The 16,982-nt window shown below is 47.2% G+C and overlaps 2 protein-coding genes across 3 annotated transcripts in view; one reads left to right on the top strand and one right to left on the bottom strand.

Moving 5' to 3' along the window:
• The window catches only part of LOC117185841 (tyrosine-protein kinase Src42A), a 33,752-nt gene extending 22,916 nt beyond the window's left edge, over positions 1-10,836 (bottom strand). The window contains exons 1-2 of the mRNA XM_033391561.1: positions 9,822-10,836; positions 4,741-4,835 (exon numbers count right to left, since the gene is read on the bottom strand). Of these exons, the coding sequence (XP_033247452.1) occupies positions 4,741-4,835; positions 9,822-10,112 (386 nt within the window). The 5' untranslated portion in view covers positions 10,113-10,836. The remainder of the gene's footprint in view (positions 1-4,740; positions 4,836-9,821) is intronic.
• A 313-nt stretch (positions 10,837-11,149) lies between these two features.
• Positions 11,150-15,983, top strand: LOC108159177 (dosage compensation regulator). Of its 2 annotated transcripts, XM_017292222.2 has the most exons (5): positions 11,150-11,332; positions 11,424-11,937; positions 12,416-12,734; positions 12,805-13,492; positions 13,554-15,983. In XM_017292222.2, exons 1-5 carry the CDS (start codon positions 11,257-11,259, stop codon positions 15,881-15,883), a joined length of 3,927 nt encoding a protein of 1,308 aa, XP_017147711.1. In that variant the 5' UTR covers positions 11,150-11,256; the 3' UTR covers positions 15,884-15,983. The 2 variants fall into 2 exon arrangements, with proteins under 2 accessions (XP_017147711.1, XP_017147712.1); XM_017292223.2 differs by lacking the exons at positions 11,150-11,332; positions 11,424-11,937 and adding an exon at positions 12,097-12,340 and having other exon boundaries at positions 13,554-15,900.
• The last annotated feature ends 999 nt before the right edge of the window (positions 15,984-16,982 follow it).

Genomic DNA, 16,982 nt, shown 5'->3' with positions numbered 1-16,982 from the left:
ATGAGCATCTCTCGATACATCGAGTGGATCAGGCGAATCAATATGCACACAATGAATTAGTGCCACTGACATTGAAATTCGCCAAAATCGAAACAGAATCAAAACCCAAACTGGGCTCAAACGGCGATCAATTTCGCTGCGACAATAACGATCGGATGGGGTCGGGACGGCCGGCGTCTGGTGTCGTCTTCCGTGCCGGAAGATGAGGCTTAGGCGCACAACAACTGCAAACAGAAACACAAACAAAAATAAACCGAAACAGAAAGGAAAATAATCATTCGCCCAGAGTAGCATCAAACAATCACAATTGTTCCACTATAAATTTTAATTTCGATTTAAGCCTGCAATCGGCAGAGTTTTGCATTTCAATTGAAACGCCCGACGCCTGCTAATTTGTTTTTGCCAATTTGTGCGACTCGATTCTATTTGCGAGTGATTTATGAGCAGGGCAAAGCAGGGCAAAGCAGGGCAAAGCAGGGCAAAGCAGGGCAGAGCAAAAAGTAAAACAAGTGGGTGTTGGATTGGGTTTCTGGGTGGCTCTGCTCCGGGAATTATGAATCTACTGATGTTGTTTATTATATTATTGAACAGTTTTCGGGTTCAACGAGCCCCGAGAACTTCCGATTTGGTTGTGAATGCTGGTCGCACAATCTCTGCCTCTCTCTCTCTCGTCTATGTCTGCTGGAGGCGGCTGGCTCATTGACAGTCAGGCGGTACAGTGGGACATCAGTGCATATTATTGGCGATTTATGTGGCCAGATAATGGCCAATAGTGAATTTACGGCCTAAACGCTTAGCACATTGGCAAATAGTTTGCATTAAGCCGCATTCATACGCATTTTTCCCACCGCTCTGCCCCGGCGGAAGTAAACATCTGTCCAGGGTATTTCCCCTCTCCGACAGCATTAAAAATTCACTCGAATTAACCTCGTCTCGAGCGAATTCCCTGTAAACGATGAGCCATCATCGCCATCGACACTCATTGACGTCACTGCAGTCACCATCCTATCCCTTCTGTCCAATGACCTACTTTCGGAGCTGCAGAGACACAGAGCAGAGGCCCTGCTCTGGAGGAGATTGGCCGCCGGTCCGTGGAAAAGTTGCCCGCTTGGCAATCGAATATCCCATAAATATGCATTTATGCATAGGAAAGTTTTCTTTCGGTTCGATCGCCTGACAATGCGGAAGTTGTCGATTAACAAATCGCAGTGGACAGTGCGTTTCGAAACTGGTGTTCGAAACTCCTTCTGGGCAGAAAAATAATTAACAGTTGATCGAAACGAAATGCGGGAGGATAGAAAGAATTGAAACTGTGCTCTTTTGCTAATACGCGTTTATTCTCTTTCCCTGCTCATTTTTTGGTGCGCACAGTGAGCTATGCTCTCTCGAGCACATAAAGTCTGCAGGGCAGAAAGAGACGGCTGATGGCACGAGATGGCGCTCTCTAGTGTCTTGCAGACGAAATCATACAATGGTGATGGTGCATTCCGTGCAACGCGCTCTCTCTTCGGCGCATTTTGCAAGCTTCGTTGTGTCTAATTTAAGAGTATAAAATGGACCACCTTGTATAATTTCTTTAACATCCTCATACTATGTAGCTTTGAAACGCACTGTATCGGTGTCCACACAGAATGCATAACCCCCCTCCTCCCGACAAAATGCGCTTAAGAGTTGTGCAATGACCAACAGAAAACGAAAACCAAATCAGAAAACCGAAAAAACTCTGACGACAATCGAAGGGGGCTTCTCAGAAAAATACAAAAATTGTGAACGAGCGGGTAAGTGTAAGTATCCTTAAGGCGAAGAAAGAAAGAAGAAAGCACAGTTAAATGAGCGGCACAGTATTTATTGCAGTGCAAATAAATACAAGAAATTACACGAGAGCTGATTACTGTTCCACGGCTAAGCGGCTCCACGGCTCCAATCGATGGTTACTGATGGTTACTGGCGGCTGCCTACTCGGTCTCTGGGTAAATACTGATTTATGCACACTGGGCTTGGAGAGCGAGTCCAAGGCAAGCGGATAACAATTGGCCCCAAATTGGGTTAAAATAATATCACCATTTGCCGGGGTAGGGCCGCCGCCCCAGCCTCAACGCCACCGATGGCCTTGAAACCGCACTAGTGCGGCGGTTGGCATTAGGAAACTGTACATGAAATGCATTTTTATGCACCTTTGGAATGGCCAAACCGAGCCTCCATGGATGCTGAAAGCTCTCTCTCTCTCTCTCTCTCTCTCTCTCGATCTGTAAGGGGATCGAAACTTCTCGAGTGCTACGACATTTACAGTTACGAACCAAGACCACGACAAGATAAATTTAATTAATGACTTCAATGATATTTATTTTTATTTTCGTTCGATTTACCGGTTTTTGAACTTTTCCCTACGCCCCAAAGCGCAGCTCCAGACCCAGACCCAGACCCCGACCCAGACTCCACTCTTTTAATTTATGCAGCCGTCCGTCCGTCCGTCCGTCCGTTTGTTTTCTTTTCATTTTTCGGAATATTTTGTTCCATTAAGTTTCATTTCGATAATGTGGAATGCATTTCTCTGGCATTTCGGAGCTTTGGGCAGACCGCTTCTTGGTGTGCCACCAAGAAAACGAAATCGTGGCCCCAAGACACTTCCTAGACTGCCATTAAGAGTCTTGTCTCGGAATTGGGTCAAGTTTAAAGCACTTGACACTGACTCAGAGCCACTCAATCGCCCCGCCCCGCCCCGCCCCGCACCGCACCGCCCTGCTTCAGACTCGGATCTGAAAGCGGAGCTTAATTGTTCATTAGCCGCGGAAAATGAAACAGAACATTTGTCTAAACAGCAAACCATAAATAAATAAATATATTCCGAGCCAAACAGCAGCGTAATTCGACATCACGTGTGATTGTAAGCCAATACATAGCACAACAATGATAGCCCATGAGCACATCGATCAGATGTAACTGTGTAGCTATCATATTATCGTGTGTTTGTGTACGGTAAGCCGCCCCTGAGGCTGATCGTAAAAAGCCCGATGTTAATTGCTTGTGGCAAGGGCTGGCTCTAACGTCAGAGAGCCGGCATCAAAAAAATCAGTATGTTAAACGAGGCTCGCTGCCCACTAATTATCGTGATTGAAATTCCAAATCAAAATATCACCTGAAGAGGATAGAGAAATTAGAATGCCACAGAAAGGAACAGCAGGAGTGACCTACATCCTATATTTGTATCCAAAGTATCTATATCTAAATCTAAATGAATGCATGGACGAGTCAATGAACCTTCGACACAAAATGTGTATATTGAGGCGACATAGTTTTTGGCACAAAAGAAATTCCATCATTGAAATTTCACAAATACATACTCGTTTTTAAAGGGACGTGGGAGGCGGCTATAGGTAGATATATGTATGTATTTATGAACATGCATGTGGCACACGAAACATTTGAAATGTGTCGCCCCAGCAACATAGCAATGGACAAAACAAACTGCAGCCAAACATAATGAAAGGCAAATCAATCATGGATGCCTGTATGCATATTTATTTATTCACCAACACATCTACAACCCATATATGCAAAGACCAAGTCTTTACATACAGATTTTACACAGTTAAATAAATCATATTTTTGCATATGAAAAGTTAAACCGGGCCAATGTAGTCTGTGCTTAATTTTGATTTAAATAATCGAATTATTTTTAATGCTCTTTCTTGCTAAAGGGCAATGCAGCATGACAATGGCGGGGCACATGTCAGAGAGAGAGAGAGAAAGAGGGAGGGATAGAGAGAGAGAGAGCCAGCGAGTTTCCGAAACATGCCTCCGAAAATCCCACATCTACGCAACGTTTACCGGTAGATGCTGCTGCTAGTTTTGCCAGAAAGTGAAGCATACTTTTGGGCATGTATGTAAAATTGGTGTACATTTTCGTGTAGCATGTATGTACAATTAGTGTAGAACTTAAGAGTCTGCACTGTGGGTCAGAAGCACGATATTTTTGCATAAGGTCAAACTGTTTGTATTTTCTCAACATATGTATATATATAACATAAAAAATGTGTACAAATAATGCCACGTAAGAGTCAGGGACCAGGTCATGCTCGTAATGGTCGTAAAGAACCAGTTGACTGGGAATGGCTTTATTTATTTTTCTTTACCACTTTATTTTTTTCAATAATAATAAAATACATGTGAAATAAATCGTTTTTGATTTTAATGGTCGCACTCCACTAAACTTCAGGCTAAGACAGTTAAACCAGTTGGTAGCACAGCAGCAGAGATTATCGATTGTCATAATCTGAGATAGCAAGTTGGAAGATCTAATCAGCCGTGCGTGTTCGAGAAGCACGTTTTGGCACAGCTCTTCGACTGATAGTACTGGGAGATGGGTACCTACACTAATTTAGCATTTTGCCTCTGTTAGCTGTATCTTTAGAGACTACATTGATCTTGAAATGTAGTGGCATAAACTACATACTAGAGAATATATGGCCTGCGTTGTCTAGCACAAAAATTCTTTGATTTAAAACTTGAAATTGAAACTTCCTTTCATCGTCCAATTAAAAGAAAGTCCTTGCTGGGAAATTCCGAATAAAAATCATGTCCACCAGGACTAACTGCCCAATGATTTCTGACTCTATCCGCTTCTGGATTGGTCCTACCATCGTTTGAACACCTCCAGTGCTTAATCGATGGCCTTTCATCAAATTTGCGGGTTACTTAATGGCTAAGAGTAAATGGATACAAAATTCAATGAGCACTTACGGTTCTGCTTCGATGGATTTCAGCTTGGCCACATAGTTCGACGGTATGTAGCCCTCCGATCGGGTCTTCTTGCTGCGCGCCAGCCACCAGTCGCCCTGTGGTTGTTGCAAAAAGACAAAGCATTAACATCATTGTTTAATTAAATATTTGTTCTGGTAAATTGTTTCTTATCAAGTGGTGTCGCTGAACTCCACGCACACACACACACACACACATGAAATGCCCTGATATTTAGGGTGATTACGAGATTCGTAAGTAACGCCGCAGAGGTGGATAATTAGGCACGGCGATAGCTAACGATTTTCGATTATGGATAACAGGTTACACGCTGACTACAAATGGTAATTATCTTGAGGTTTGGTCGGGAAAGTGTTCATATGGAGCGGGCACGAATGTCTACGAATCAAGTGGAAAATACTGTACAAGAAAGAAAGGGTAGCTTCGGGTTTACGCATTTCGATGGCAGTCTTTGGCATTTTATTTCGATCGAGAGCCGCATCTTTGGCACCCTCCTGCCCAGTCAGGGTACATGTAGCAATTATAAATGGCCAGTGGTAGCTGTTAGCTTTTATAACGTATGATTTGATTGCGTTTGATTCGACTGCCTTTCGTGGAATCCCCCATTCACACCGACACCGACACACACTCAGCAAAGCACTCACACTCACAGTCGAGTGTTGCAAAAAGAGCGAAAAGGAAAAGAGACGAAAATTAAATTAAACTTTATTCATTCGCTCGCGTGGTTGGCTCTAGCTCTGGCTCTGGCGCTGGCGCTGGCTCTGGCTGGCTGGCTGGCTGGCTGGTTACGCGCTTTCCATGTCTGTCTGGTTTTCGGCCACAACAGAGGCAACCGCAGAAACTTGCTTTTGCCAAATTTGTGCAGCACTTTGGGCCTCAGGTGTCTGAATATTCATATACTCACATTCACATTCACATTCGATACAAAAGCTTAACGGCTAACAACATAGTTTCTATATCTCAGCCATAAATTGCAGTGGGAGGAGAGTCGATTCGAGTCTGCTATCTCTATGATAAGCGCCGAGTGAGGCCCCTGCCCCTGCCACAAGCATGGGCTATGATTAGACACCGTCCCGCTGTGCTGTCGATGATGACATGATGATGATGATGTTTCGTCTGTCTGGTGTAAGGTCAATGAACAGACACTTTTAGGGTTCATTGTTTATTTGTTGCGTTGCTGTGATTTTCGTTTCACGGGCTACTTATGGATCCCCTATCCCCATCCCCACCCCCATCCGCAATCCCCATTCCCCTCCAGCCGACTGCATTTCGTAATCTTTGTCCCGCTTCTTGTGCTTCTTCGAATCCAATTGAATTCCACTGAAAGTTTAAGTGATTTCTTGCCCTTTCCCCCCGCTCTTCGGTCTGAGCTCTTGGCTACGCTTTCTTTGCGGAATGGAAAGTGAAGTAGGAGCTTTGACACTTTCGAGTCGAGCTTTCGCCTGCTCTACGATTTCTGGTGGAAGAAGCTTCTGACTACACACACACATACATAGATCATCGACAGATGATTATAATGGAACGGTATTTGGTGGCTGTTGAACAAAGAAACGAACCCAAATGGGAACCCGAACAGGGAGCAATGGCCACTCCATTCTTTGGAGATGCCAATGCAAGAAAAGCATCCAATAAATGGTGATTTATGCGTAGAGAAACAGTGAAAATCTGCGCCACATTTAGTGCTGTACAGAATATTAATAAATTTCTTTAAACTCTGGAAATTCCCTTCATAGAATTTTTAGTAAAGCTTCAGCACAAATTCCAGAAATAAAGTACATATTCCGCTGGATAAACGTTTTATTCCATGGCAGGAAACAAGGAATCCATCCATAAAGCCCCAGCCCCCAAACCCCCAAACCCACACCAACACACAACAAGTACTAATATTCCGGGGGCATAGCTGTGGCATGGCATGGGGCACTCGGCAAAGGGGAAAACTTTTCACCAGAAAAAAAAGAAGAAAAAAACCAAGCTCGAGAGGTGCGACGCGCTGCATAATCTCCGGCTAAGGAGGCTGACGCGATGCGGAGCGGAGCTGAACAAAACAACTTTTACATGCATTTTTCTGGGGCGACGGCCGGCAAGTCGAGTGCATCCTTGAAGGGTTTCCCTCCCTTGCCGCTGACAAAGCAGGGCAAAGCGAGTAAACTTCGTTTAGGCCAGATGTGGCCGAAGTATTCGATACCCTACCAGCAGCATATGTTATTTATTTGCATTGAAAAGTCTTGGCCTCATAAATGGCGATAATTCTTTTGTTTATAAATAAATAATATCCGTGTGTGTATAGGGTATAGGGCAGTGCAGGGCGCTGGGAAGTTCAACTGCAATTTGCCAGAGCGGGTGTTAAAGTATGAAAGAGTCTCTCCCTCTCTCAATCTACCACACACAAACACACACACACACACACAGAGTGTGAGTGAGAGGGAAACCCCAGAGAGAGAGAGAGAGGAGAATCCGTTGACAATGAAGAGACAACGATAAAGAGACCCCTCCCTCCCGGCACACCCATAAAGTATTTTTTTTTTATTATTTTACATACAATTTTGATTTCTATGCATGACGCTGGGACCATAAGTCGCGCGCCATCGAAGAAGACGGCGAAAAAATGCAAGAAATGTTGCTTTGATCGAAGCGATGTTTATATACCCTAACAGTTATAGAGATAAATCGAGTTTCCAATGATGTATTGGAATTTAATATGTAGTTTAGAGAAGATTTCTTATATAGTATTCTGTGTTGTATAGTATTATCCACAATTCTACAAAAGAAAACTCCTAGACTAGTTCTCCTATAGGATCTGAAGGCCATATCCCTCACCCAATACTATCATGGCCAACATCGTATGATTGGAGAACACGCCATTCAGTGATATTTTTGTTCAATATTTCATGCGGGAAAGATCTGTAGCGAAGACTAGAAAACGAAAAACAAAAAGAGAAAAAAACTATGCTAAGATCTGCTCAACATGATGCTACCCTCTGGGAGTGTGTGCAACATGTTTACAAAAGGAAGCCAGCTGGCCAGCGTTTTCATATACATATGTGTATACAATACGAGACAACATTCTGTACATATTTTTTTGTGTGCTGCCGCTGTCGCTGTCTCTGCGTTGAAAGTCGTGTGGCTCTCTGTGGAGGTGCGCGGTGCGTGGTGCGGGGTACTTAAATTAAACGATGCCGCAGTTGGAGAGCCACCGGAAGCGGCTGCCATGGAACTGCCATACACCACGCCGATAATGTTGATTCCATCTACGAAATTACAGAACTTTTATGAGATAATCACACGGATTCTGGCACTGCCATTGGCCGTGGACAGGGGGGGGGTGGGGACGGTGTGCATCTCTTGGCCAGCGGCCAGAGGCGGACGTCATGCATTTAGCGCCGGGATCCTCCGCCGGCGAGTGTAGTAAGGTGGTCATGGCTATGTTGACGTAAAGTCTTTAAATATTCACGAGATGAATATTTCTGGTCAGCCGCTTCTGCTGCCACTTATGTCACAATAGAAACGCCTCTCAAACGAATGGGTGGGGTGGGCTGGCGTGGGGCGGCGACCTCCGCGGGCTAATCATAGAATACGTTCAAAAATTCCAACTATCTTACTTATGTTTGTTTACCCAATGCCAACAGGGTTGTCTGTGTCTGGGACTGGGACTGGGTCTGTGCCTCCGTTCGGTCTCAAGTGGAGTTGCAGTTGAGTTAATTAGTCGTCTAGGACGGCGAACGAGCTCCAGCTGAACTCAAAAGAAGATGCGACTACTGTAAAGAACAAATACTCTTTCCGGCGCTGTTACTTTTGTTCCCTACATCCGCTGGCGATGAAGATAGTGTAAGAAAACCATGTGAAAGACCATCAAAAGTTTATATTTTGTGTGTTCCGGTCCAGGAAGAGTCCAGGAGAGAGGTGGTGTTGAAAATACTCAACTTTAAGGATGATTCAGACAGAAATGGCAATCAATAATCAACGTTTTATCTCAGATTCGAAGAGACCCTCTTTCGAGCTGGTTGAAGTGCCAGTCTGCTGCTGTAGACTGTGCCTCCTCCCCCCGAAAAGAACGAAAAAAATTGGCGACATTGAAAAGAAGTGAGCGTCGGCGAAAAGTTTCAAATTATTGTAGGGCATGAGCATGACGCATCGCTGGTGAGGGAGCACATTGGTTTTTCAGTCGGGGAAAGTGGCAAGCCGAGGGGCGAAGCCCCCGCATACATTTCGTGCACATTTGGTGCACAGCACAGCCCCACACGACTCATGGCGCACAGTGCCGTCGATAAGCGAATGGAAAATCGTGTATAAATACAATTGATTGTCGGAACAAAGCATTAAAGCAAAGCACTCGCGAAAGCTTTCGAATGGAATCCGCATCTGCCGCAAACTGATTGCAAAACTAAAAACTAATCCCCATCCGTGGTGGGCGGTGGGTGGTTGGTGGGGGGCCAGTTTTCATGTCTCACGAATTGAGCAATTAAGGCCCCCGCAAATTGATAAATGCCATAATTAAAGAGGTGTTTTCGTTTGATGAAAAGCCAACATTCCAGATTCCAATCATCGATGCGCAGCGTTGAATAAATAAATAAACGATAGCGCACCAACGGAGTCGGATTAGACGGCTGCGATATCTACTATCTCTTATCGTTTGTATCGCCGCCATTTGGGAATGGTTCAAGCCGGGAAAAAACAAACAAATACGATGACAATAGATGGCAATGTTTCGCCGATGAGATACCCAATAAGTACCCCGGTTTTTGTAGCTCTTTGCGTTCCTCTTATTCGTGACTCTGGCCGTAGTTGTTGTCTCTTTTCTCAAAGATCTTCTTCCATCAGATGATTCTAATTCATTAATAACACATCCCAACCTTGATTGGTTTGTGCCCCTCGATGAATGCATATGCCCATGTCCGATTCGAGTAGGGGGTGGTATCACAACAACTACCGTTATCAGAAATACACACATTTTATCAGCTACTCTTTTGCACTCAACACAAACACCCATACCAACACATATGTATATACCGTACAGCCATACAAATACATATACATAGGAGTATACGTACGATTGAGTCACTCACCTGTGTGTCATTCAGTATCTCCAAGTGCTCTCCCTTGCGGAAGCTCAGATCCTCGTCGGTGCGGGCATCGTAGTCGTAGAGGGCGACAAATATCTTGGCATTCGCATTCGCAGGATCGCTCTCGGGTATCTGCGGCACGGGACGCACCTGCTCCGGCGGCTGGCCGATGGGCATGGCTATCTGTGGTACCCCACCCACCACGCCAATCGCCGTGCCCGGATCCTCCAGCTTGATGCGATCGACATTTACTTTGTCCGTCTCCCCCTTCTGTGTGGTTAGACAGTTGCCCATGGTTGCGTTGCGGAGGAGGAGGAAGAGTGTGTTGCTATCTGCTTGTTGTTGCCCCTGTCCCCTGTCTGTGGGTGCGTGCGTGCGTTTTCCGTGTTAAATGCAATGAATGGAAGCCAAATTGCAGCTTGTTGCGATTACGTTTACTGTTACTTTCACTGCACCCGTACCCGTGCCCGTGCCCGCAGCAGTGCCCGTGCCCCTCGCGCCTTTTGTTTATTGTTTATTTGTTCGCTTGAGATCCAGCACTGGGTGTTGGCACTTATCGCTCCGCTCTCGCTCTCTCTTGGTCACTCTCTCGCTCTGTCTCCGTTCCTCTGCTTTGCGGTGCAACTCGGTGGCGACTCCCAACTTGTAACTGTAATTGTATTCGTGTTTTCCTTTCGACAGATGGACCAACTAATTTAAACGCTTACACACACGACGGTCACCATGCATGTGTACGTATGTATTTTCTTACTTTTATCTACAATTGCACTCGTGTGTGTGTGCGTGTGCATGTGTATATGTGATGCTGGAGCTGGCTAGCACTCAACACAACGCATTGTGACGTCGCTGACGCATTGGAAACAAGTAAAAAACACAGATTAACTATTGGAACACATTCACGCACTATTTTTTAGCTGTTTGAGCATTCGCGTTCACATTTTTAACTTAATTTTTCATCGCGTTGTTGTAAAAATTGAGATTTTGCAGCAGTGTGACCGCGGACCTATCGAACAAATACACCTCACAAATGTACCGAAATATACCGTCTCACTTTAAAAATATACCGAAAAATATACCGGTGCCAAAAACGAACTTTACCCAATTAAGCCCCCTCTATTTAAACAGTTCAACGACTGGAGGTATATTTGGCGGAAAATATAGATCCATGCCTACACATTTCCCCTTCAGGTGTCGCTTTTGGTAATACACAAAAGTGTAGTTAATATGTAGCAAATGTGTATTTACAATGTAAATAAATAAATTGAATACAAATAATACGTCGGTATTTTTTGATATATGTGATGAATTTTTGGTATATTTTATTGATATGTCCGCGGTCACACTGCTTGCAACCCTAAGGCCTATTCCGGCACAAAAAGAAAATTTGTGAAAAAAAACCAACAAATAATTAAGCAAAAACTGTTATTGGAGAAAAAAGATGGATATGAAGTCTTTTCTTTTCCAGTTTTGTGCGAAAACTCGCACAGAACCAAACCTGGAAGTGCGCCAAACAGGTAAGTGAAGAAAATACATTTTAGCCCCCCACCCGGCTTCTGAAGCTGGTGTCCCTCGGTCCTGATTTTGCATTGCAATTGATTTTCGCAGGGCCGAAGAATCGCCAACGTTTTCTGTGCGAAGTGCGTGTCGAGCAGACTCCCTATATCGGCGTGGGAAATTCAACCAATAAGAAGGATGCCGAGAAGAACGCTTGTCGTGATTTTGTCAATTATCTGGTGCGTTCTGGCAAACTAAATGCCACTGATGTGCCAGGGGATGGGGGTGCTCCGCCCCCGGGACGAACTCCGTCGCATGGCGATGGTGCTGGCGGAAGCGGGCATCGCGTTTTCGCCAACGAATCGGGGCCACAGGACCTGGGCGAAGCTTACCGACCGCTGAATCACACTGGCGGCGGCGGTGGCGGCGCTCTCGATCGCTTCAACATCATTGACCATGTGCAGGAACAGAAAGACATGAACGAGGCAGAGTCCATCGACGTGAATGCCGCCATCCATGGCAACTGGACCATCGAGAACGCCAAGGATCGCCTGAACATGTACAAGCAGGCAAATAATATTCGCGACGACTACAAGTACACACCAGTGGGTCCGGACCATGCTAGGTAAGTGCACAGCACCACTGCAAGTATTTTCTGTTTGCCGTTGTGCGTTTTTTTTGTTTTTGTTTTTTGTGTTTTTTTTTAAAGCTGCGTTCTGGATTTGGATTTTATTTCTTTTCCAAGACTGGAACGCAGCCAGTAGTCCCGAAACACTGTGCGCAATTCGTGAGGAGCCGAGCAGGCAGAGCGACGTGGTACGTTACACTAATCAACTGCGTTCTGGGCAGCCTTGCATGAGGTCTGTAAATGCCACGGACCCGCGTGCAAGGCGTAGATTTAACGCATCTCGCAACGCAATCATGGGCATGGGTTTTGGCCTTCAATTGAGTACCACATCGCTCTGAAGCTCTGAGAGGGCTCTGGCCACGGTAGCGCACAGCTTGTTTTATTGTGATCAACCCTGCCGGTAAGTGACCAGTGGCCTGGCCATGTCTATAAAAGAATAGGGTTCCTCCTAACACCTTTGCTTGCCTCACTTTAGGAGCTTTATGGCCGAGCTGTCGATTTTCGTGACGGGCCTGAAGCGCAAGGTGACGGCCAGGGAGACGGGCTCCAACAAGAAGTCGGCCAGCAAGTCGTGCGCCTTGTCCCTGGTGCGCCAGCTCTTCCATCTGAAGGTCATCGAGGCCTTCAGCGGAACGCTCAAGAAGAAGAAGGAGGAGGAGCTGAAGCCTTACCCAGTCCGGCTGGCGCCAGAGCTGGTGAACGACATAGACAATGTGATCAAGATGCTGGATCTGCCCGTGGTTAATCCACGCAATATCAAAGTGGAGCCAGATGGTGCACCCATTCCCCTGATTGTAAGTAGTCCCTGAATTGATGGGAGGAAAATCTTGACTAGGGTTTGTCACTGACTCTGCGTCTGTACAGGTCCAAAGCAACATTCTGGACTCGCAGCATGAGGGCGAGAAGCGTCAGGAATGCGCTGTGATTCCGTGGGCACCGCCCATGCCCAACTGGAACACATGGCATGCCTGCAATATTGACGAGGGCGAGTTGGCCACCGCCTCCATCGACGACCTCTCCCTTAACTTCGAGCGGAGCATCCTGGATCGACGCCACAACGATAGCGAGTACCAGCAGTTTCTCGACTTTCGCGACAAGCTGCCCATCGCGGCCATGCGCTCGGAGATACTGAGCGCCATCAACGACAACCCCGTGGTGATCATACGGGGCAACACCGGCTGCGGCAAGACCACCCAGATAGCCCAATACATCCTCGACGACTACATCTCATCCGGGCAAGGCGGCTACGCCAACATCTACGTAACCCAGCCGCGTCGCATCTCGGCGATTTCGGTGGCTGAGCGGGTCGCCCGCGAGCGCTGCGAGGAGCTCGGCGACGCTGTCGGCTATTCGGTGCGCTTTGAGTCCGCTTTTCCCCGACCCTACGGCGCCATCCTCTTCTGCACCGTGGGCGTGCTCCTGCGCAAGCTGGAGGCGGGCTTGCGCGGCGTCTCGCATATCATTGTGGATGAGATACACGAGCGAGACGTGAATAGTGATTTCCTGTTGGTCATATTGCGGGACATGGTGGCCACCTATCCCGAATTGCATGGTGCGTACCCAGATGCTGTGTGTAAATCCTTTATTGAAATGGTTTTTTTTTACCCTACCAGTCATCCTTATGTCGGCCACTATTGACACCACGCTGTTCTCAAAGTACTTTGGGAACTGTCCCGTGTTGGAGGTTCCGGGCAGAGCCTTCCCCGTGCAGCAGTTCTTCCTGGAAGACGTGCTCCAGATGACGGGCTTTGTACCCTCATTGGAGTCGCGTCGCAAGCGCAAGGAGGCCGACGACGAGGAGCGACTGCTGCTCAGCGAGAACAAGGAGGATGGGGAGACGAACTGCAACAAAATCTGCGAGGAAAAGTACTCGCAGCAGACGCGCACCGCCATGGGCATGCTCTCCGAGTCGGACGTCAGTTTCGAGCTGATCGAATCGCTTCTGTTGCACATCAAGTCCAAGAACATACCCGGCGCCATTCTCGTCTTCCTGCCCGGCTGGAACCTTATATTCGCCCTGATGAAGTTCCTGCAGACCTCGAACCACTTTAGTTCCCCGACGTACCGCATCCTGCCATGCCACTCACAGATCCCACGCGACGACCAGCGCAAGGTGTTCGAGCCGGTGCCCGAAGGCGTCACCAAGATCATTCTGTCCACCAACATTGCGGAGACATCGATCACCATCGACGACATCGTGTTCGTGATCGACATCTGCAAGGCGCGCATGAAGCTATTCACCTCGCACAACAACCTCACCAGCTACGCCACGGTGTGGGCCAGCAAAACCAATCTGGAGCAGCGCAAGGGACGGGCGGGAAGAGTGCGCCCCGGCTTCTGCTTCACTCTGTGCTCTCGGGCCCGTTTCGAAGTCCTCGAGGAGAACCTCACGCCGGAGATGTTCCGCACGCCACTGCATGAGATGGCTCTGACGATCAAGCTGCTGCGCCTTGGGGCCATCCATCACTTTCTGTCCAAGGCCCTGGAGCCGCCGCCAGTGGACGCCGTGATTGAAGCGGAGGTGCTGCTGCGCGAAATGCGTTGTCTGGATGCCAACGATGCGCTGACGCCGCTGGGCCGCCTCCTGGCGCGCCTTCCGGTCGAGCCGCGCCTCGGCAAGATGATGGTGTTGGGCGCTGTCTTTGGATGCGCCGATCTGGTCGCCAGCATGGCCTCCTACTCGAGCACCTTCTCGGAGGTGTTTGCCCTGGACATTGGGCAGCGTCGTCTGGCCAACCACCAGAAGGCCCTGAGCGGGGGCAAGTGCTCCGATCATGTGGCCATGATTGTGGCCTCCCAGATGTGGCAGAAGGCGAAGCACAAGGGCGAGCAGGAGGAGAGCCGCTTCTGCGAATGGAAGGGTCTGCAGCTGTCCACCATGAACGTGATGTTCGATGCCAAGCAGCAGCTTCTCGACCTGCTGCAGCAGGCCGGCTTTCCGGAGGAGTGCATGATCCCGCACCAGGTGAATGCCAATGTGGAAGATCCGATACTCGACACGGCGCTGGCCCTGCTTTGTCTGGGCCTCTACCCCAACATCTGCGTGCACAAGGAGAAGCGCAAGGTGCTGACCACCGAGTCCAAGGCGGCGCTGCTGCACAAGACCTCGGTGAACTGCAGCAACCTGGCCGTCACCTTCCCCTACCCGTTCTTCGTCTTCGGCGAGAAGATCCGCACTCGCGCCGTCTCCTGCAAGCAGCTGTCGATGGTCGCGCCCCTCCAGGTGATGCTCTTTGGGTCGCGCAAAATCGATCTTGCCGCCAACAACTTGATACGCGTGGATAACTGGCTTAGCTTTGAGATGGAACCGGAGCATGCTGCCATGATTGCGGCCCTGAAACCCGCTCTGGAGGATCTCATCACGATTGCCTGCGATAAGCCGGACACTGTCCTCCAGCTGGAGGAGCCCTACGCCAAGCTGGTCGACGTGGTCAGGGATATTTGTGTGCAGACGGCTGGAGACTTTGGGCTGCGACGTGAGGAGGGGATCTTGCCGCATCAGTCGCGTCAAGCCGCCTTTGGCGTTGGAGGTAGTGGATCGGCAAAGAGAGGACGCTTCGAAGCAGTTGCTCCAGGCGGCAACTTTTCCAATAATTTCGGAGGCGGCTATGTCAAGCGAGAATTCGGGCCCCATAGAGGTGGCGGCTTTGGTGGAGACGGTGGAGGCTTTGGAAATGGCCCAAGAGGAGGCTTTAGAGGTGGAGCAGGCTATCGTGACCGTGGAGGCTATAGAGGCGGCGGAGGCTATCGTGGCAGAGGAGGCTGGGGAAGTTGGGGAGGAGATAGAGGAGGAGGCAGCTTTGATGGCAGTAACAATGGTAATGGAGGCGGAGACTATTTCAGTGAAGGCGGAAGTACATTTGGTGGCAGTACCTTTTGCGGCGGATCCGAAGCCGGCGGCAGCGATGGCAGCACCTGGGGCAGCTTCGGCAGCGGCTTCTAAGAATACATGATACCAAACGCAGTCAACAGGGGTTCGGAGTATTAGATTTTAAATATTACATTAATATTTGACAAATAAAAAAAGCTGATATATCGCGAAACGGTTTTCAGGCTCATCGTTTAGGCCGTCAAAAACTTGACTCAATCGGAACTCTTCCTGAATCTTCAAAATCTGGTTCCAAATCTCTGCCGCTTTACTTTCACATGAATTTCACCGTTATGCGGAGAGGTATTTTAGATTACCGCTCCGTTTAGTCGATAGGGGAATGGAGGAGCTTTATTGCTTCATTGACGTAAAAATAGCTCCTCATAAATTGAGTGTCATTTATTTTCTCTAAATGCATTCGTTTTTCTTTTATTTTTTGTTTCAAAAGGAATACCGGGTTCTCAGCGAAAATATCGATAGAACAGTATTTTTGTACAATATCGAATCTACTATCGACAGTTCATGTTTTTACCAGCCCTACCATTTATTTCGGCACATATATTTCATTTACAGTTGTGTCTGTCGTTCCATTGTTTTATTTTCTCTTTATGCATTCGTTTTTCTTGAATTTTTTGTTTCGATCGGAATACCGGGTTTTCACCGAAAATATCGATAGATAGTTCATGTTTTTTGACATTCCTAGCATTTATTTCGGCGCGTATATTTCATTTACAGTTGTGTCTGTCGTTCCATTGTTTTATTTTCTCTTTATGCATTCGTTTTTCTTGAATTTTTTGTTTCGATCGGAATACCGGGTTTTCACCGAAAATATCGATAGATAGTTCATGTTTTTTGACATTCCTAGCATTTATTTCGGCGCGTATATTTCATTTACAGTTGTGTCTGTCGTTCCATTGTTTTATTTTCTCTTTATGCATTCGTTTTTCTTGAATTTTTTGTTTCGATCGGAATACCGGGTTTTCACCGAAAATATCGATAGATAGTTCATGTTTTTTGACATTCCTAGCATTTATTTCGGCGCGTTTATTTCATTTACAGTTGTGTCTGTCGTTCCATTGTTTTATTTTCTCTTTATGCATTCGTTATTCTTGAATTTTTTGTTTCGATCGGAATACCGGGTTTTCACCGAAAATATCGATAGATAGTTCATGTT

This window comes from Drosophila miranda, chromosome 3 (assembly GCF_003369915.1).
Source record: "Drosophila miranda strain MSH22 chromosome 3, D.miranda_PacBio2.1, whole genome shotgun sequence".
Classification (NCBI taxonomy): domain Eukaryota; kingdom Metazoa; phylum Arthropoda; class Insecta; order Diptera; family Drosophilidae; genus Drosophila; species Drosophila miranda.
The sequence above is the reverse complement of the archived record's forward strand: the minus strand, read 5'-3'. Positions and strand labels throughout refer to the sequence as shown.

Bases quoted from the DNA above. Each gene is read 5' to 3' on its own strand.
- LOC108159177 (XM_017292222.2), top strand. From the start codon at position 11,257: ATGGATATGAAGTCTTTTCTTTTCCAGTTTTGTGCGAAAACTCGCACA. The intron at 11,333-11,423 runs GTAAGTGAAGAA...TGATTTTCGCAG, and splicing joins CCTGGAAGTGCGCCAAACAG to GGCCGAAGAATCGCCAACGT. The intron at 11,938-12,415 runs GTAAGTGCACAG...GCCTCACTTTAG, and splicing joins GTGGGTCCGGACCATGCTAG to GAGCTTTATGGCCGAGCTGT.